The 20,777-nt window shown below is 33.7% G+C and overlaps 1 protein-coding gene and 2 non-coding genes across 3 annotated transcripts; all 3 read left to right on the top strand.

The window, feature by feature from the left end:
* Nucleotides 1–823: 823 nt before the first annotated feature.
* TRNAA-AGC (transfer RNA alanine (anticodon AGC)) lies at nucleotides 824–896 on the top strand. Its single transcript has one exon. It is a non-coding gene; the product is annotated as a tRNA-Ala (tRNA).
* Nucleotides 897–1,992: 1,096 nt separating this feature from the next.
* TRNAA-AGC (transfer RNA alanine (anticodon AGC)) lies at nucleotides 1,993–2,065 on the top strand. Its single transcript has one exon. It is a non-coding gene; the product is annotated as a tRNA-Ala (tRNA).
* Nucleotides 2,066–13,223: 11,158 nt separating this feature from the next.
* LOC130800923 (mitogen-activated protein kinase homolog MMK2-like) lies at nucleotides 13,224–17,736 on the top strand. The gene is made up of 6 exons (XM_057664667.1): nucleotides 13,224–13,703; nucleotides 14,734–14,863; nucleotides 15,084–15,221; nucleotides 15,588–15,920; nucleotides 16,220–16,403; nucleotides 16,505–17,736. Exons 1-6 carry the CDS (start codon nucleotides 13,492–13,494, stop codon nucleotides 16,678–16,680), a joined length of 1,173 nt encoding a protein of 390 aa, XP_057520650.1. The 5' UTR covers nucleotides 13,224–13,491; the 3' UTR covers nucleotides 16,681–17,736.
* The last annotated feature ends 3,041 nt before the right edge of the window (nucleotides 17,737–20,777 follow it).

Below are 20,777 nucleotides of genomic sequence, written 5' to 3'. Positions count from 1 at the left end.
AAAATGTTTTATTTTTTTTTGGTCTTAATAAATGGGCCAAATCGTAACATTTTACTTGTTGTTATGAGTCCTCTTTGGGCTTATTTTTGGTGGCTTCTTTAGCAAGCCTTTGGGGAGTAATTCTTGCTATATAGGACAGCAAGTGAAGCAAGGAAAAAAAAGGAATTCAAAAAGACACAAAAGAGAGAGTTTGAGAGAGTAGTGAATTTTTCGGATTTTCAAGGTCAGCCTTCTGTATTTTGTCCGTTGCCGGAAATCCGACCGTTGGATTGCTCTGAAATTTGGTGAGCTTGTTCATGACATCGAGGGCTTCATTTTGGACGGTTGGATCGTCGTTTTAAGCTCTGGGTTGGTCGGAATCGTCTCCGGACAGAGCTGCTGTTTTTGGTGATTTCTACTCCTTTAGTTCTCTATTTTTCATCTCTTATAGCTTGATGTATGTAGGTGGGCGTTGATAAACCTTTTATAGACTGATTTGGGTTTATTTTTACCCTCAATTATCAATAAGAGAAGATTAAGGGTGGACTCCTCAAGAGGTCCCGTGGTTTTTATTCTTCACATCGAAGAGGTTTTCCACGTATAAATTGTGTGTGTTGTTTGCATTTTTATTCCGCTTATTATTGTTGATTTGTTACTGTCATATTGCTGTCCACAATTGTTATTCTAGGTTGATTAATATTGGTGAATTAATTTGGGTTCCTTGGTTTGGATAATTGGTTGGTTGTTTTGTGTGTGTGACATTGTGGGTGTCGTAGTGACCCCTTCCGATCCCTACAAAACTATATTATGTGATATTAAGAACAACAATACTTAAATCATAAAAGGGGATGTAGCTCAGATGGTAGAGCGCTCGCTTAGCATGCGAGAGGTACGGGGATCGATACCCCGCATCTCCAATTCATTTATGGCTTTTGTGCCATTTTGGCAACTTCTGAAAACATTGTTCAATTCTAAGTTTCTAACCTGTACATATATAGTAGGGTATATTTTTTTAACTGAAAAAGAAGGTGCTCCGTGTCTCCGCTCACTAAACAGCAAACGATGCATAGCGGTAGCAAGAAGCCTGAAATGAATCTGGAGACAAATTTAGGCCATTCCTAATTCCTATACTCACAAAAAAAGCTGGCTCAGATGACCTAAGTTCTTGCACAATGAAACTATAGTAGATGTAAAACTTCCGACTTTTGGGTTTTGTGGAGCATACCGCTTTCTGCTAGAGGAGCCTTGCTTCTTCTCGTAATCCGCTTCCCATAGCACTAAAGAATATAAGAAAACAGTAATACTTCATATATCCAAGAATATGCTGTATAAATGTAAAAACTATACTGGAGATGCAGGTCAGATGATAGAGCGGTTAGCATGCGAGAGGTACAGGATTTGATAGCTGGCATCTCCAGCATTCATCTTGTATTTCAGCACATTACTGAACACAAATTAAGTTTGTATAATTAGATGGACAAATAAGACTTTTTACTGAAAACTAATTGATGAATTAGATACAAAAAATAAATAACTCTTTTTAGACTTTTAGTGAAGGTTAATTAAGTTGACTAACTGATATAAAACAATTTTGCCTAGTCTTGCAATTTAGCTGCAGTTGTCCCCTATTTCAAGTCAAAGATTTATAGTTATTTTGATTTTGGATTACAATAGACTAAGTAGAATGACACATTAAATCATATGCACGTCTTATTTATTTGAAGTTGCATATACCAACAGTCGTCGGAAACAATCTTATATATTGTTAGTGTTATTATTAGTAAGGGTAAGTTGTGTACACCCAATCTTTCAAATCCCACCTGAAATGAGAGCCATTCAATTGTATTGGGATAATAAAATGTTGTTTGCAATTCAGCTGCAGGCCTACAGCTTACGAGCATGACAATATCAAAGGTCCACAATAAATAAACTTACCACATTTCATCAATAATATTATATGTACAACATTAGTATGCGAACATAGCTTAACTGTTTATTAATTATACCATTCAAGGGGATGTAGCTCAGATGGTAGAGCGCTCGCTTAGCATGCGAGAGGTACGGGGATCGATACCCCGCATCTCCATATTATTTATTTTTTCTCAACCCTTGAAAAGTGTGACTCCAACTTGACTAGCTAGGTTACTTTATGATTTAAAGAACCTTGCTTTCAAACAGTAAACATCATTTTCAATTAGCAAACAAACTCTCAATGGTTCTTACTTCTTCTTCTTAGCTAGACTAGGAGTTAGAACTTAGGAACAGAATACAAAATAACAAAGACAATCAAGATTAGAATGAATGAAGGGATAAAATTCTCATTAAAAGTAAATCTGGGAGAACAAATACAATGAGTATATATAAGCTAATAATAGCTGACGTGGGAAATAACCTAATCAGTTAGTAACTAAATAAAAGGAGAAATCAGGTAATGAAACCCGTATGCTCAACATCTCCCCGCAAGCTTGTGGTTGTTGGAAACATATCAAGCTTGGACAGCAAAGGACGGAGTTTGGTGGAAGGAATAATCTTGGTGAGTACATCAGCAAGTTGGTCGTGAGTTGAAATATAGCGAAGTTGAATGAGCCCCTCCAAGACTTTTTCTTGCGTGAAATGGCAGTCTATATCAATGTGTTTAGTCCGTTGGTGGAGAACTGGATTATGAGTAATTTGGAGGGCAGATTGATTGTCACATTCAAGACTAACTGGCCAAAGGTTTTGAACACCTAATTCTTCGAGTAAGCGGACTAGCCATTTAATTTCGGAAGCCACAGCTGCCATGACTCGATATTCCGCTTCAGCAGACGATTTGGAAACCATATGTTGCTTCTTGGACTTCCAGCTTACAGGAGATGAACCAAGAAGAATGAGATAAACCGTGACGGATTTCCTTGTGTCCAAACATGCGCCCCAATCTGAATCAGAATAGGCATGTAGACGAAGGTGGTCAGAACCATTAAGGATAATGCCTTAGCCAGACGTACTAGCAACATAGTGCAACGTGTGTTGCAAGGCTTGGTAGTGGTCCACTGTGGGAGACTGCATATATTGGCTTAGATATTGCACGGTGAATGCCAAATCAGGGCGCGTGTTTATGAGAAAATTCAACTTCCCAACGAGGCACCTGCATTCAGTAGCATTGTGATTTGTGATAAAGAGGAGAACAATTAGTTTGTAACTTTAGATGAAAGGGAAGGGGAGTGGCAACGTTGTGGAAATCAGTAATGCCACAGTCACGAATGAGATCATTAGTGAATTTCTTTTGAGTGAGAGCAATGCCATCTTTGAAGTAGGATACCTCAAGGCCAAGAAAATAATGCAACTTGCCTAAATCTTTGATGCTAAAAATTCTGTGTAAATGAGACTTCAAAGATTGTATATCAAAAATATTATTACCTGTAAGGATGATATCGTCTACGTAAATAGCAGCAATGGTGAAACATTTATCAGTCTTTTTAATGAAAAGAGACGAGTCATAGTTAGAAGAAACAAAACCTTGATCAAACATTTCAGTTGTGAGTCGTGCAAACCATTGTTGGGAGGCTTGCTTAAACCATAGAGCGATTTTTTGAGCCTGCAAACAAGATTAGAGGGGGCAGAGAGACCATCTGGAATTGTCATCTAAATTTCTTCAAACAAATCGCCATGAAGGAAGACGTTATTAATATCTAACTGGAACATGGGCCATTTCCTATAAGCAGCGATAGCAAGAAGACATCTAACTATTGTCATTTTGACAACCGATGAAAAGGTTTCGTAATAGTCAATTCCGTGTTTTTGGTTGTAACCCTTGGCGAACAATCGAGCTTTATAGCGTTCAAGAGTGTCATCCAAACGGACTTTAACCTTTTATACCCATTTAGAGCCTATGGGTTTTTTACCAGGGGGAAGAGAAACTGTCCCATGTGTGATTATGTTCAACAGTATGAAGCTCCTGTTGCATAGCTTGTTGCCATGCAGGATCCTGGGCAGCTACATGATAAGTATGAGATTCATGCCATTGGGAGGCTTTGGTGATATAAACTTGAAAATGAGAGGGTAGATCATGAATCAGTAGGTAAACTAGGATGGGTAGATGAGGTAGGGAAGTAAAATGTTGAAAAAGGTGAAGAAAAATTTGAATATTGTGGTATGGAAAATATTTTTCATGAAAGTAGACATCCCTGGAAACCAATAGTTGTTTGCTCTTAATATTAAAAACTTTATATCCTTTTTGAGCATAAAGATATCTTACAAATATACAAGGTTCAGCTCCAGGTGTAAATTTAGTTCTACCCTGCTTTATGGTGCAGGTGGAAACATAACATAGGCAACCATATGCTTTAAGTTGAGAATTATCAGGAGCATGACCAAACAATTTTTCGTATGGGGAAATATTTTCTAAAAAAGTCGAAGGAAGGCAATTGATTAAATAAGTTGCGCACAAAATGGAATCGCTCCAAAACTCAGAGGGTAAATTGGATTGAAAAGATCAGGCACGTGCTATTTTGAGCAAATGTTTATGTTTGCGTTCAACAATTCCATTTTGTTGGGGGGTCTCACGACAAATACGTTGGTGAACAATTCCTTTATTATTATAAAGATGTAACATATCCCCAGCACATAATTCGGGAGCATTATCGGTGCGAACATATTTGACATTAGTACAAAATTGAGTTTGAATGTAATTAAAAAACTGATCTTAAATGAAAACAGTTATTTTTGTTTTTCATGAGATATATCCAAGTAACTTTGGTGTAGTCGTCCACAATAGTAAGGAAAAAAGTTCAGCCATTAAGGATTTTATGGGAATAGGGGCCCCAAGTATCAACATGTAAAAGCTCAAAGGCACATGAAGTATGAGTACTACTAATAGGAAACCTATGTTTGTGTAGTCGAGCAGCAGGACAAATAGTGCAAAAAATATTTTGTTTTACATGATTTATATTTATCTCAGGATAAAAGAATTTTAATCTTTAAGAATGGTGCATGTCCCAATCGTAGATGCCAAATTTTGGCTAACTCAAGATTAGATGGAGAGGAGACAACACCAGCTAGAGGAGTAGAGCATGATGTAGACTCCAAGGATGGTAGAGTATTATCAAAATGTAATAAAGACCATGCAACATTTTACCAAGAGGCAAAGAGCTTCTCATTAATTGGTCCTGGATAAGACAAGATGACTTAGAACAAATAACAGAGATATCACTATTCTTATAGTTGATATATAGAAATAAGGTTAAATTGAAATTGTGGGACATACAACACATTTTTAAGATGTAAAGTATTATTTAGGTGAATGTCTCCAATAGTGGTGATGGTAAATTTACTTCCATCAGGAATGGTGATGTGATTATTTAAGTGAGAAACATCTTTGCAATTGGTAAAGAAAGAGAGATTATTACACATGTGATCAGTGGCACCACTGTCCAGGTTCCAAAAAGCATTAGAAACAGTAGAGAGTAGAGACAAGACAATTACCAACTAAATTGACGATGGAATCCGTGGGTAGTTAAACAGCGGGAAGACTATCCGAATGATGATCTTGTGTACCAAGATAAGTGAGAAGACTAGTAAATTGATCAGGAGTGAGAGCAAATGAAGAATAGGTGAAACACAATGATGGTTAGAACTAAATGCAGCAGCAGCGTGAGGTTGAATTTGTGAGGACTTTAATTTGTTGGGGTAGCTATGAAGTTTGAAACATCGATCCATGGAATGACCAGCAAGTTTGCAATGATCACAAAATTAAGACGGTTTCTTGAAAGACGAAGGATGTTTAGTTTTGTCTTGAGACGAATACCGTAGTGGGGCGCCATAGTTGTTCATCCTGCGCTTATCAACCACAAGTGCCATAGGGTCAGCGGGTAATTGGTTTGTACTCATCTCTCTATGGCACTCTTCTTGAAGGAGCATGCAATAAACATCTTGTATGCTAGGCAAATCTTGGAGGATAAGTAAATTGGTACGAACTTGGCTATATTGTTTATCAAGTTTCATGAGAAAGTGCATAATTCTTTGGTCTTGTTGAACTTTGAAAAAATTGGTAGCAGGGCTGCAATTGTACATAGTTAAGGGTGAGAGATCATCAAGTTCATCCCAAAGAGCCTTTACTCTATTAAAATAAGTAGCAAGAGTCCTGTTGGGTTCTTGAAAAGTATTAGCAAGTCTTTCTTGCAAGGAGTATATTTGAGATGAAGATGTTTTCCCAATGCGACCTTCAAAATCAAGCCAAGTGTCTCGAGCATTCTTGAAATACATTATGCTTTTGGCAATATATCGGTCTAAAGCACTGATTAACCATCCTATGACAATGTTGTTACGTCGATGCCAAGCATGCTCATCTGGAGAATTAGGAGAAGGTTGAGGTAAAGAACCATAGATGAAGCATATTTTATTTTTGGCATTAAGACCCATAGTCACAGAACGTTTCCAATCGGTGAAGCCGGTGCCATCAAAAACAACCGAAACAAATTTTATACCTGTGGAACCAGAGGGATGAATATAATAACAGCTAGTAGGATTTTGGGTTTGGTCCAAGAGAGGAGGAGAAGAGGAGAGGTGAACTGTTGATGATGTTTGACCAGTTGACGAAGGAGTAGCCATGGAAGAATAAAGAGGGAAAGAAGAGAAAAAAAAAACAGAATGGGTTAAAGAAACAAGAAAAGAGAAAGAAAGATATTTAGAGGATAGTACCTTCTTCTGATACCTTGTTAGAACTTAGGAACAGAATACAAAATAACAAAGACAATCAAGATTAGAATGAATGAAGGGATAAAATTCTCATTAAAAGTAAATCTGGGAGAACAAATACAATGAGTATATATAAGCTAATAATAGCTGACGTGAGAAATAACCTAATCAGTTAGTAACTAACTAAAAGGAGGAATCAGGTAATCAAACCCGTATGCTCAACACTAGGCATTTAGGCAAAGGTATTGTAAAACAATATGTACATACATATCTATTAAATGTTCAAAAATAATGCAAAAGAAAAAGTAACCTGGTTTTCCTTGTGACTCCCAAACTCTCCATTGACATCCCTGGTAACAGTGAAAGAATCAGCAGCCTATGACTCCCAAACAATTTGTTCATCATCATTGTAGTTGGTTGTCACAACTCTCTCAGCTACTAAATATGCCGAGTAAAAACCCACCCGAACTGCCCTATCATGCTAAAAAGCTTATATCAGCACCTGCTTGTAGTGCCTCCATGAATTCTTTTGTTCCCGACCTTGCAATCATTCCCAAGTTGTTCACCAACTCTAAAAAACATTCCAAAATTTTGCCATACAATCAACTTGTCAAAGACTTTTCAAAAGATAATTTCTAATGTTAGACAACTTCACATTCACTTTCCGAACACTTTTGTGTCTACTAAAAGACCCAAAAATTGGTTCTTTCGCAGTAATGGAGAGAAATTGAAAGTATACCAATAAATCAACTAAGAAAACACCAATATAACCACATACTGATATACATAGCGCAATTTGAACTCAAATTGATGCAGGACATACATAAAAATATATCTTCAATCAAAGCAAGTCATTGTCAAGGCTCAAGTTAAAATAAATTAGTTGACTTTTAACACATTTTTCAACAATTTTTTGATCAACATATATATTCATTTTATAGTCTAAAGCCCAAGAAATATATCATAAAGTCATTTGCTGAAAAGAACTATTTAAACCCATACCTTTGAATGTAGTCATGCACCAATCACCATTTTAAGATATCCAATCTCTTGGAATATGATTTGATACTCTATTAAACTATAGCACTATACGAGCTGTTCTTATAAGCCCCTATGTAAATTTTAAGTACCTTCATTTATTTATTTATATTTGCTACTTATTTTTTGTCTATTCCTGGTTTAGTTATTTGATTATTTACTCATTTATTATTTCTATTTATGTTTTTTAGTTGATTTTAAGGTCTGGTGGGGAAAACAAAGTCTTTTTTGGTTAAAATTGGACTACATCAGGGATCGGCTCTAAGCCCTTTCATTTTTACTGTCATAATGGAAGAGATTTCTAAATCTGTTTGGGAGACGGTACCGTCCTTTCATTTTTACTGTCATAATAGAAGAGATTTCTAAATCTGTTTGGGATACAGTACCGTGGTGCATGATAGTCGCTGACGACATAGTGCTGGTAGCAGAAACTAGAGAGGAGGTTGGTAATAAATTGGATGAGTGGAGGGAAGCTTTAGAAGGTAAAGGGTTGCGCATTAGCCGTACGAAGATCGAGTATTTGCGCTGTGACTTTAGTGGGACATCAACGGTAGGTGAACCAGAGGTGTCCATAGATTACCAAGTACAAGTATTTGGGATTGATCATTATGAATGGGGAGATTGACGGGGATGTAAATCATCGTATACAGGCGGGCTGGCTCAAGTGGCGAGCAGCCACCGCAGTGCTATGTGATAGGAAATTCCCAAGCAAGTTAAAAGGAAAGTTCTACCGGGCGGCAATTAGACCTGCTCTACTATATGGGACCGAATGGTGGCCTGTAAAGAAGATTTTTGAATACAAGATGGAAATTACAGAAATGTGTACGCTGAGGTAGATGTGTGGGCACACATTGATGGATCGAATTAGGAACCAAGAGTTTCGGAACAAACTAGGGGTAGCCCCTATATCTGAAAAAATGCGCGAAAATAGATTGAGGTTGTTTGGGCATGTGCAGAGAAAGACTTTTAACGCCCCTGTGAGGAGGGTAAAAAGCATTATAGTAGAGGGTAAGAGGAGTCGAGGAAGACCCAGGATCTGACCAGGGAAAGGAGTAGTTGGAGACGCCATATCCATGTCTTAGATTTCTGATGTCCTCTTAGTTTACCTTTTAGTGTCCTTAACCTCTTGCTTTTCTCGTTTCCTTTCTATTAGTTCTTTGTTTTCATTTTGTAGTGATTCATCTTTTTATTTTATTTATAGGCCTTTAAATTATCTTTCCCATGTTATTACGTCTCTTTATCTTCCTCGAGCGGAGGATTCTTTTGGCCGCGCTCTCTTTTATGGGTATGAGTTGCCGCAGTCTTTCCCTCCCCAGACCCTGTCTTTAGTTTTTCTATGAGCGAGATACACTGGGTAAGATGATGATGATTTTTAGTTATCTTGATTTACTTGTATCGTGAAATGGAGATAGCTTCACTCATAGGGATGGACGTCACTTACATCTTTCTTCTTGTAAGGCTCTCTTTATTTGGAGTATAATTGACCAAATCCTCTAGCTCTAGCCCTTTCTTTGGAGGGAATATGAGTATATCGATGCTTTTACATCTAAAGCCCCTATATAAATCTTTTTATATTTAATACTTTTCGTATATTTTAACACAGTTTTTACTGTTAGGTCCAATTTATTTAATTAATTAATATAGAAAACCATAACTTTACTTAGATTAATAAACTCGAATTCAACCTTTTAAAAATAATGTCAGGATGAAAATTACTTATAAGCATTGGTGTAATGGAAAAATGGAGCCTAGCGCAATAGTCTAAATGTCTAATAATACAAAATTTGTCCAAATAAATAAATCAAACTAAAGTCAGCATCATTTAACCACTAAGCCAATGAAATTAAACATCATTCAATCACATCAGCTCAAATTGATCAAACATCATTCAGATCAGCTCTAATTAATCAACAACACAAATTAAGCAACACCAATTAAACGAAACATCTCATGACACACCCGAAAGTAAACGGTGTACCTGCTTCGGTCATTCCAACACCACTATCAATAATGGAGCATTTTCGTAACTTTATCAAGCACAATTCTGATGAACAATACCTTATTTTCCGAATCAAAATATTATACTGATTAATCTTTCGTTGGACTTATAAATAAATAATTCAAATATGAGCGAAGAACTTAGTACTTACATCAAACGAGTTACTGATGAGTTCACGAAGAAAAATCTCCTTGTTATTGTAAATAAGTGTTTATAATTGAACTGAGAAGCTGATTGATTTCTTCTTGAAGAGAGAAGGTTTCTCTTTCACCGGCCATATGAATATCCGCCATTGATGAATGATCAAAGATCAACGACTGATTGCAGATAACAGAGTCTATGGTCTAGGTGTCGTCGTGTCGATCGAAGCAGCAGTTTATTTCTCTGGAGAGAGGGAATGTGAAGGGAGAATTCATAGGGACGGAAATATTGTGAATTTTCCGGTGGAGTCTTTTTTTTTTTTTTTTTTTTTCCTCTCTGGGCAAGTCTTTGATTTTGGCGGCAATTCGTGGAAGGTCATAGAAGGTATGGAATATGTGCTTGTATTTGTTTTCGCTTTCTGTACATTTCTCTGTTATACTTGATTTTGAAATTCGGTACAGATCGTTATTGGGCTTCCTTAAGTGGACTGAAGCTTGTATTTGGAAATTATCACTGAAATGAGCCTGCAAGGGTGCTAGCCCGAGGTCATTTGCAGTTTGGATATTGGCTTATCTAAAATCGCTTGATCCAATTTGTAAAAGACAAAATCACAAATGAGACGGTCTTATTGTGTTACGTTCTCCACTCATAAGTTAAATAGTCTGACACAAATTTTTGTGAGAGATTGTCTTTTTGAGAGACCATTTATGATTGAGCCGGCCTATTATATAAATTTTAAAATATTATAAGCATGCATTAAGAATGATGTAAGTAGACATTTAAGATATTGAAATAAGTATTAAGGATACTGTAACGTCTGTAAGTAAGAATTTAAGGATGCAGTCCGTCTTGTATGAGACCGTCTCATCATGAGACAGGCCTATATAATTAGCCCATTTCTTTAATTGATTACTTTAAGACTGTAAGTAATCGTTTTAAGGTTATAAGTAATTACTCTAAGATTATAAAAAGTTATTATTTTAAAATTATCAATGATCGCTTTAATGTTATAAGTGAACACTTTAAGCCAGAGAGTGTATATTGGGTCAGCCCAATAGAGATGGCCTCAGCGTGAGACTGTTTCATTTAAGAATTAGTGTTAAGGATAATATACATAGGCATTAAGGATACGATAATTAGGCATTAATCTTTAATGGGTCTGAACTTGAGATATGTCTCTCAAAGAGACGGTCTCTCAAGAGACTAGCTAGTAGTCTAATTAGAAGAAATTATGATAATATGAACTATTTATTTAAGATAGACAATTGATTTTTTATAAGAATAACTGAAAAATGAAAATTTTAAGAACTTTTTAGCCTTTTTTATGAACAATTAAAATAAGCTTCCCTCAAACCTTATTCCAAAAATAAATATTCTAAAAAATAAACAACAAACCTAAAGAAATGAAACGCATTTAACAACAACAATCATTATTTTAAAATTAAAACTTTGTTTGACTGGCTAACAATGGGTCATGCTTAGTAATAGCGACTCATTACTTCTAAGTCAACCAAAGTCTGATTGAGATGCAATGGGTCATAGTTACTAAGCGTGAGCCATTACTGATTAGTCAGATTTTGTTTGGTTATTTAAAGAACAATCATTTTTATTAAATGAAACACATTACCTTAAAATTATGTGTTATTCGAATCCAGAAACTTATAATTTCCTTTTGCATTGTTGAGCTTGTTAATTGATCTCTGATATTGGAATTGTACATGCGCTTGGAGGTGATCTTACTCAATCTCCTTTATTAGGTTGTTTACATTTGCATACATCATTAACGATCAATCATATTATGATACTTTTTAGAAGAAGTTTAAGTTTTAAGTTTTACTTATACTGTTCTTACACATAATCTTATCAAACTTAATTTTTATTTCTCAAAGCTCCTTAGTATATTGATCTCTTTAAGAGTGTGCACCCTGTCTAGACCAAAAACGAGTTTGCTGGACTGGAAGTCCGAATTTTTGAAAATATCAAGTGAAAGGAAATTGAAATAGAAAATAAAAGTTGAAGAATTGGGTTTGGCTTGTACAATTATCAAATCACACAAATTATAAAACTGGATGAGCAAATGAAGGAAGACACTGAAATCTGAAAATTGAAATTGAATCCCTTTATATTAAATATTGGGTTTAAAAAGTGGACATTTGGATGAAATAAAGGTATTCAAACAATGGCATGCTTGTGAGTTGTGAGTATGTGAATGTGAGGAACGAAGAAGAGCTCATGATGTCTCGTGACATCCCATAACCACCAAATCCTCTATGAAGCAAGCTTACATAATTAATACCTGCGAATTACAATTTACAATGGTCGTGTGTTATTATTCAATATTCATCATGCAAGTGTAAACACATTATCCACTAAAAGTCTAAAATTTCCACATTTTTTTGAAATACAAAAATGTTTTGAAAAAAGCTTTGAAATTAAAACAAATTATTGCAAGTGCACCATAAGGCGGAGCAGAAACAATAGGATCAACATTTTAATTCGGTAATTTACACAAGAAAAATGGAGAGACTAATTAAAAATTTTAGTCAATAACTGTTAATACTTCATTAGTCATTACGCGACCATAAACATAAATGATGCTGACGGAACCTTAGGTAGGTGCTTGGAATGGATTTGTTAGATTTCTTAGCTTCCATATTTTGACTAATGAACTTGTTAAACAAGCAAAAGGATCTTTTTTTTATTCTTTATAATTTATTTACTTTCAGGTTACTCCCATTGAGTGTTGCTTGGTTTTACCTTGTTAATTTAAATTTAATATAGCTTATTTTATTTATGATCTTTAATCCAACAATATACTTGTAATAATAATTATAATAATAATAATATTATTATGACTGATAAAAATATTAAATGATTTTGATCCATTTTACTTTTTTATTCCTGTTTTCAATTTTTTAAAAAACTAAAAATCAAAATGAGAATAAGAAATTGAGATTTTCACTTTTTAGTTGGTTTTTTAGAAATCATTATATTTCCAATAATTTTAACTAAATTATTTTTTTTATTAATCTAAGACAATTTTCATATGATTTTGGAAATCAAAAAACCAAAAAAAAAAAAAAAAAAATAGTACATAGCTGATACATGTTTTTTTTAGTGTTTTCTTTTTTGTGTATATTTTGTAACATAAGTTATTGAGAGAAACATTGAAACCACCAAATAAGAGTGTTGAGCACGAGAAATGAGGTGTTGTATCCCTTAAAGCAAATACTTGTATTATCTTTTCTAACAACGTTATTGAATTTGAATCGAGTCTCAGTTAACCATACTCTTATATCGGTGTAAATTAGTGGTATCTCTGTTTAATTTAGTATATTATAATTATTATTTAAAAAAAAAAAAAAGTCTTGATCAGAATAATAAAGTAAGAGGAGCATGATAAGCAAGAAAGAAAGAGAGAGAAAGTAGAGTATAAATAACCTGTCAACACAGAAGGAAAGCTGACACGTGGAACTTAACCCATAAAAACTGAAGAAGCCCGTTTTCACTTCACGGAATTTGAAATTTCCTTTACACTTTACACTTAAATCTCAACAAATATAGTAATAGGAGAAGTAGTGATTTTTAATTTTGGTCCAATTTCTGCATTGTTTTCATCTGGTCTGGGCCAATTATTTTAAACCCGGGGGTTTGGTAGAAAAATGATAAAAATAGGGCAATATAAGAAAGGAAAAATGGATTGTTTTGAAGCATTACATACAACAGGAGAAGCAAACCAAGAGAAAATAAAAGGAGTAATCACACACGGGGGTCGTTATGTACAGTACAATGTCCACGGTAGTTTATTTGAAGTTTCTTCTAAGTATGTTCCTCCTATTCGTCCCATTGGTCGTGGTGCTTCTGGTCTTGTTTGGTATGCTCTTTCTCTTTCTCTTTCATTCATGTATTTTTATTATTCAAATTATTTAATGTCAGACATATCATAATCATTCACCAATAGTGAGCGAGACCATTAAATATTAGGAAGTACAGTTTGGTATTGAACATTTGAACTATTTATGAGTACAGTTTGGTATTGCAGGGATAAGGCTTTATATATACGGACTTTGAATTTTGAATACTTTGATGAGTACAGTTTATAAAAGTTTGCAGGCTTATTTCCCTAATTAGGAGTAATAGTTTCTCGCGTCGTCATCTTGTTTGAAAATTTAAAGTCTTGGTTAATGGAGTATGCAAATTTAATTGAAAACCATAGAGTGTACAAAGTTATTGGAGTCCTATTAGTTTAAATTAATGTTGTTTTCCAATTTCTTGGAATTTAGCGTACTCTAATTATTCTTGGTAATAGTGTCCTGCTAATGGTATTTGCTCTGAGCTATATTCGAATGATGTTTATGAAAAGAATTGTTATCTTTGTATACTCTTATGTTTTTCGGTTAAATCTACTTTCACTTTTCAAAGGATTGCTTAATTTGCTGATGATATTTGGTATCAAATGTCAATTGGAAACAATTTTTTTGTTTTGAAATGGATAAGATTGCGTACATTCAACCCAAATACCGTGTTTGGTGGAAGCCTTGGCAAGAACCACTTCATATTGGGATAATGATAGCCAATAGGTTGTTTACATTATTATGTTGGGTGATTGTAATAGGACATTTTGGTTTGTGGTGATTGTTGTAAAATGAATTGTTATTCTATGTTACCTCTTGTTGAACATTTATCCAAATTAGACAGTGTGATGATCAACTTTTTTATTACCTGTAAATGATAGGATGCTGTTAACTAACATAACCTGAATTTGGAATATGATTTAAGAAAAAGATACATCTTGCTGAAGTATCCATGGGAAAAGTTGGTGTTGATTTCGGCTGACTTGATGTAGGGCTAGGGGAATAACATTTGCTTATAAAATATGACAAAGACATCTTTTTTTTTCCCAGTGCTGCTGTGAACTCAGAGACACACCAGGAGGTTGCTATCAAGAAGATTGGTAATGCATTCGACAATATCGTAGATGCAAAAAGAACACTGAGGGAAATTAAACTTCTTCGCCATATGGATCATGAAAATGTGCGATTATCTTCAAACTTTTACTATTTCTTATGATTTTTTATGTTTCCATGTTTTCCTTCTTCATATACAATCTGTATACCAGAATTTTTTTGTATTAGTTCACTTCTGTTTGCCAATGCAGTGTTGAATACAATGTCCTGTTCTCTTGTTGTTCATAGCTTTTATCATGATTAGTATCTTAAATTTTACATGAACTAATTTACTTGGGTGGATGCAGATAATTGCCATTAAGGATATCATTCGACCTCCAAAAAAAGACGCATTTAATGATGTTTACATTGTCTATGAACTGATGGACACTGATCTTCATCAGATAATTCACTCTAACCAATCTTTGACTGATGATCATTGTCAGGTTAGTGAAACTTTAGACTGAATGCTTCTCTTAAGTCTCCAGTGCATTCTTACTGTTCTGTGAAACTAAATTTCCGAGTAGCTGATAAAAGTCACTCAACTGGAAGGCTGTCCTGTTTGGTAGACATGTTATAAATGATGGTCTTAGTATTGAGTTTCTAGTAAATAATGCAAGGAAAAACTCATAATATGAATGATGGTCATAGTAATGATGTGTACATTGTCTATAAAAGTCACTCTTTATGTAAGTAAAGTTAAGAGATTTCAGTATGTTCTTGTAAGCTTACAGCTGACTTATTTCACTTGCTATCGTATTTGATTCATCGAACTTCTTGTTAAAAAGACTGATATGTTTTTTGATCTGCAGTATTTTTTGTACCAGCTCCTACGCGGGTTGAAATATGTACACTCTGCGAATGTCTTGCATCGGGATCTAAAGCCAAGTAATTTGCTTCTGAATGCAAATTGTGACCTCAAGATTGGGGACTTTGGGTTGGCTAGGACCACCACTGAGACAGATTTCATGACCGAGTATGTTGTTACTCGCTGGTATCGAGCCCCTGAACTGCTCCTAAATTGTTCTGAATACACGGCTGCAATCGATGTTTGGTCTGTTGGTTGTATATTTGGCGAAGTTATGACAAGGGAACCCTTGTTCCCAGGCAAGGATTATGTTCACCAGCTGAGGCTTATTACTGAGGTAAAGTTCTGGCTTTCTATCTTATAGTTAAAAGGTTTATTCCTCAGATGAGGATGCATGTCAGAAGCTCAAATTATGAAGTACTTGATTTAGATTGAGGATAACATCCTTTGACGATGGCTTGACATTTGATGCTCTCGTCAGATGGTAATTTCTATTAATTCTAATAACCAACTTCAAATATACATAGCATGAAAACGATCATGCATATATTTTGATGTCTTGAATCTAAGTGATGCAACGTTTATGTCAAAATCCTTGTTAGTAAATAGGCTGATCCAATTTTTTTGATCCAAAAGTTGATAGGGTCACCAGATGATTCAAGCTTAGGATTTCTGCGTAGTAACCATGCCAGGAGATATGTGAAACAGCTCCCACAATATCCCAAACAGCAATTTGCAGCAAGGTTTCCAAATATGTCTCCCGCTGCCACTGATCTGTTGGAGAAGATGCTCGTGTTTGATCCCAACAAGCGCATTACTGGTACTGTCGAAATACATCTTTATTCCAAGTCATTAAGAATTCGAAAGACCTTCCTGGTTCATTTTCTGACTAACTTTCTTTTCATGGAAATCTGTCTGCAGCGGACAAAGCACTTTGTCACCCTTATTTATCATCCCTCCATGACATTAATGATGAGCCCATCTGTTCAGCTTCTTTCTGTTTTGATTTCGAGCAGTCATCCTTGACAGAAGACAAAGTCAAAGAGCTCATATGGAAGGAATCTGTGAAGTTTAACCCTGATTATCCCGCTCATTAAGTACAATTGACAGGACAAATTGCTTTGCTTCTGGTACAAAAGGTAATCTTCTTGCAGTTTTAACTCTTGGATTCATTGCTCTTTCTTGGAGGATATTAACCATTTATTGAAAAATGAAGCTTTTTATCAAGATTCAGCAGCTAGAATGTTAACCGAATTTGGTTTATGTACGTAAACTTGGATCCTTGTATAGATTTAATGAGAGGAAAATAAGAAGATTGGGAATGCTTTATAGCCGTAATTTTAGGTTATGGTTGATTATATTATCATCTCCTCAAAACTTTTAAAATGAATTATCTTGTTTTTTTTTTGTATAACTTGTGCGGAACTTCTTGACAATGTATATTACCGAAGTAGATTATATTCTCTGCAATCAGCATATTAACTTACAAAGTTGATTATATTGTTAGTCTCCTATCCTTGATAACTAGAAATGTGTATGTCTGGTGCATTTGATCGAGCTTCTCTGTTGTAAATCAGGTGTTAGTTTGTTACACGATTTAACAAAATCAATTGCTGTTCTAATTTAGTTGCCGAAAGTTTGTTCTGTCAAGAAACTAACTCAACTAAAAGGCTTAAATTAATGGCTAAAGCTCTAGAATATATTGTCTAGAAGTACTTACTATTTTGCATTTGAACTAATTGCTAAGTAGTCTGTAGGGAACTGACATTCTATATATTTTCTTCAGCTAGTCTCTTGAGAAACTGTCCTTTAAGAGACGTATTTCAAACTCAACTCATTAAAGATTGATGTCTACTTACTGTGTTTTTAATGTCAAACTTATTTTATTCTTGATGCTTACTTACCGTTTTCTTAATGTCTACTTTCAATATCTTAAATATCTACTTACATCATTATTAATGCATACTTACCATATTTTGAAAAATATATAATGGGCCTCCCCAATTGGAGATGGTCTCTCATAAAAATTTGTGATTTTTCTCAAGATAAAGGGAAACATTCAAACGGGCCTGTAGATATAGACTACTTTGTGAATTTTAGAAAAATTTGAGCGAAAAAATAAAAAAAATTAATCAAATAAGCGAAATTCTAAACATTTCCCAAAAGTAAGCGTCCGAACCCCAAAGTTGTGCTTTGGAGCTGTTCGCAGTTACTAACTGCGAACAGCTATAAAAGACAAACTAGCTGTTCGCAGTTGGTAACTGCGAACAGTTCAAAAAACACAAAATAGCTGTTCGCAGTTAGACTGCGAACAGCAAAAAGACAAAATATTTGTTCGCAGTTACTAACTGCGAACAAAAAGAAAAAAAAAAAAAAAAAAAAAAAAAAAAAAATTTCCTGTTCGCAGTTAGTAACTGCGAACAGCTATTTTGTCTTTTTTGACCTGCTCGCAGTTACTCCAAAGCACAGCTTTGGGGTTTGGACGCTTACTTTTGGAAAAAGTTTAAAAAATCGCTTATTTGATTATTTTTTTTTATTTTTTCGCTCAACTTTTTCAAATTTTTCTATTTTGTTTGGAGATGTATTGGGCCTTAAGCCCATCTCTTTTTAAAATTAATTCTGTTTGTTCAAATAAAGTGTCGTGAGTTTATCAGCCAGCATAAATGAAATGCTACAATTTGTGAATTTTCCTTCTAGCTGGGATAAAAATATTCACACCCTATTTTATTTGACATCGTCTCATTATGAGACGAGTTTATATAATTAGTCAATTTTTATAATTGATTACTTTAAAATTGTAAATGATCGCTTTAATACACCTTAGTCGTTAACCTTTTATAAATATTTATAAAAATGATTCCAATGTTGATTAAAGAAAAGTAATATATACACATCGAACTACTTATTAATTAAAGATCAAATGAATAATTGAAATAAACAATTAATTAAAGTTTTGGTGCAATGTAGGACTATCCAGCAAATCAGGGACATTATTCTCCACTAAAACAAATAAAAGAGACATACTTACAAAGTTGCAACATGACCATTGACCGCCTAACGTAGCAATATCATGTGTCCCAGAAAAGCTGGGAGCCTGGGACATGCAGAAAACTTCAACGTGTGCATGAAAAAATCCTACAAAGTGTTCCTTTTATTTTATTACAAATTCTCATATAAGACGGTCTCACAGTGAGATCATTTTAATTGGATTAATTTAATGTACATTTATTTTTAAAGTGATGACTTTTTATAGTTTTTAAAGTAATGATGTTTTATAGTCTTAAAGTTATCACTTAAACTTTAAAGTGATCACTCACAATTTCAAAGTTATCACTTTGAGAAATGAGCTTATTGTATGGGCTCGTCTTATGATGAAACGATCTCATATAAGACGGGCTGTTTTTTTATTTATTTTTTTTATACCATTCTCATATGTGCTAAATTTAAAAGTTAGCTAACTTTATTTTAATAAATGAATTAAAAAATATATTGTTAGTTTATGTGAATGTTAATTCAAATTAAGTTCTAAGCGAAACTACGTGCAAGGGCATACCTTAGACTATCTAAATTATACGCAAGTATTTATAAGTTCTAACTTTAAAGTGACAAACATCTAAAGCAAGGGCCTATTTCAGAAAAATATGTTTATTTTTTTTATTTTGGATTGAAGGGTAGGTTGAGGTAGAAGAAAGATTAGGTGACAATTGAATTTCAAATTTTACTGGAGAAAATAATATTTGCTCTAACTTGGATAAAAATTACTTTATATAAAAATTATGTTATGCCATGTTTAGAAATGATAATTTCCTTTGGAAATTTTGAATTGGCTCAAATTTATTGTTTGGCAAATTAAAAATTTTTCAAATTTGAATTTAGATCAAATTTCACCATTGTTTTTAAAGTAGTTAAAATTGAGAATTTGAGAATGACTACCAAAACCATCTCATTTTTAAATTCTTCATTGAAGATTTTATAATTGAAATTCATAATTTGAAATAAAATACTTATTTCCAAACACTATATTAAATAATTTATTGATAATAGGATGCCGAATTTGAAGTTTTGAACCGAGTCAAATGTAGAAGATTCATTATTACGCTGCAAGAACCAAGTGCATTTGGCCATACATACACATAAACAAGATCATGATCGGCTTTTGTCATCGTATATATGTAACAATGCATGCTAACTTTAGTCTTTATATACAACAATAATCTAGTTATTATTCTGAAATATAGGTTAAGGAATCAACTTAACTAAAAGCTTAAATTAATGGTTGAGGCTTTATTGCCTTCAGAATATACACTAACACGCTCCTTCACATGAGAACCTATTTGGGCTATAAGTATAGATGCAGCATAGACCTTCTTCACACCTGACATTGAATATTGCAGTTTAAAATGAGGAGTGGTTGGAATTTGACCTCAATACATCTTATCACGTTGTTCTTTCGATACCATACTAAGAATCGAAACTAACTCAACTAAAAACTTAAGTTAATATTGAGACACTAAAATATGTTATATACTGTAATAGGATATACAAATATAAGTATAAAAGGGTGGCATATATATATATATATATATATATATATATATATATATATATATATATATATATATATATATATATATATATATATATATATATATATATATAATCTTTACTAAAAATTTTATTGATTGTTTATCAGCAGGAATAATGTAGAAGTAATATGTTTTAACTTAATTATTCCATATATATCTCTCATTTAGTCATTTGTATAGAGGCTCCGAACAATCATCTTTGTCATCCTATGGTACATACAACCCTGAGGCCCCTAACATACTTCCTTCGGATTTTAATAGTTACTATTGTTTTTGTAGCAACTATTGTTCATCAACTAATATTATTTAGTATATATTTTTCTATGTATAATGTAAAATATAGTGAAGTGGAATTTTGTTTGATTCGTCTTAATGCATATTTTTATAATATTAACTTTTTAGAATTTTTTATCATATGAAATTAAAGGTATTAAAGATTAAATTAATGCATTAGATAGCATAAAAAAAATAAAAGTGAAACAAGTATTAAAAACCAAAAGAAGTATCTATTAGAACAATAATAGAGCATTACCTAATACAGAATCCAACCAAAGGAACGACTAATTATATTCCCTTTAGTAAATTATTTATATATTGAATGAGGTAGT

The sequence above is a fragment of the Amaranthus tricolor genome, chromosome 15 (assembly GCF_026212465.1).
Source record: "Amaranthus tricolor cultivar Red isolate AtriRed21 chromosome 15, ASM2621246v1, whole genome shotgun sequence".
Classification (NCBI taxonomy): Eukaryota; Viridiplantae; Streptophyta; class Magnoliopsida; order Caryophyllales; family Amaranthaceae; genus Amaranthus; species Amaranthus tricolor.
This window is presented reverse-complemented; position numbering and strand designations above follow the sequence as displayed.

Bases quoted from the DNA above. Each gene is read 5' to 3' on its own strand.
- LOC130800923 (XM_057664667.1), top strand. From the start codon at position 13,492: ATGATAAAAATAGGGCAATATAAGAAAGGAAAAATGGATTGTTTTGAA. The intron at 14,864-15,083 runs GTGCGATTATCT...GGGTGGATGCAG, and splicing joins GCCATATGGATCATGAAAAT to ATAATTGCCATTAAGGATAT. The intron at 15,921-16,219 runs GTAAAGTTCTGG...TTGATCCAAAAG, and splicing joins AGCTGAGGCTTATTACTGAG to TTGATAGGGTCACCAGATGA.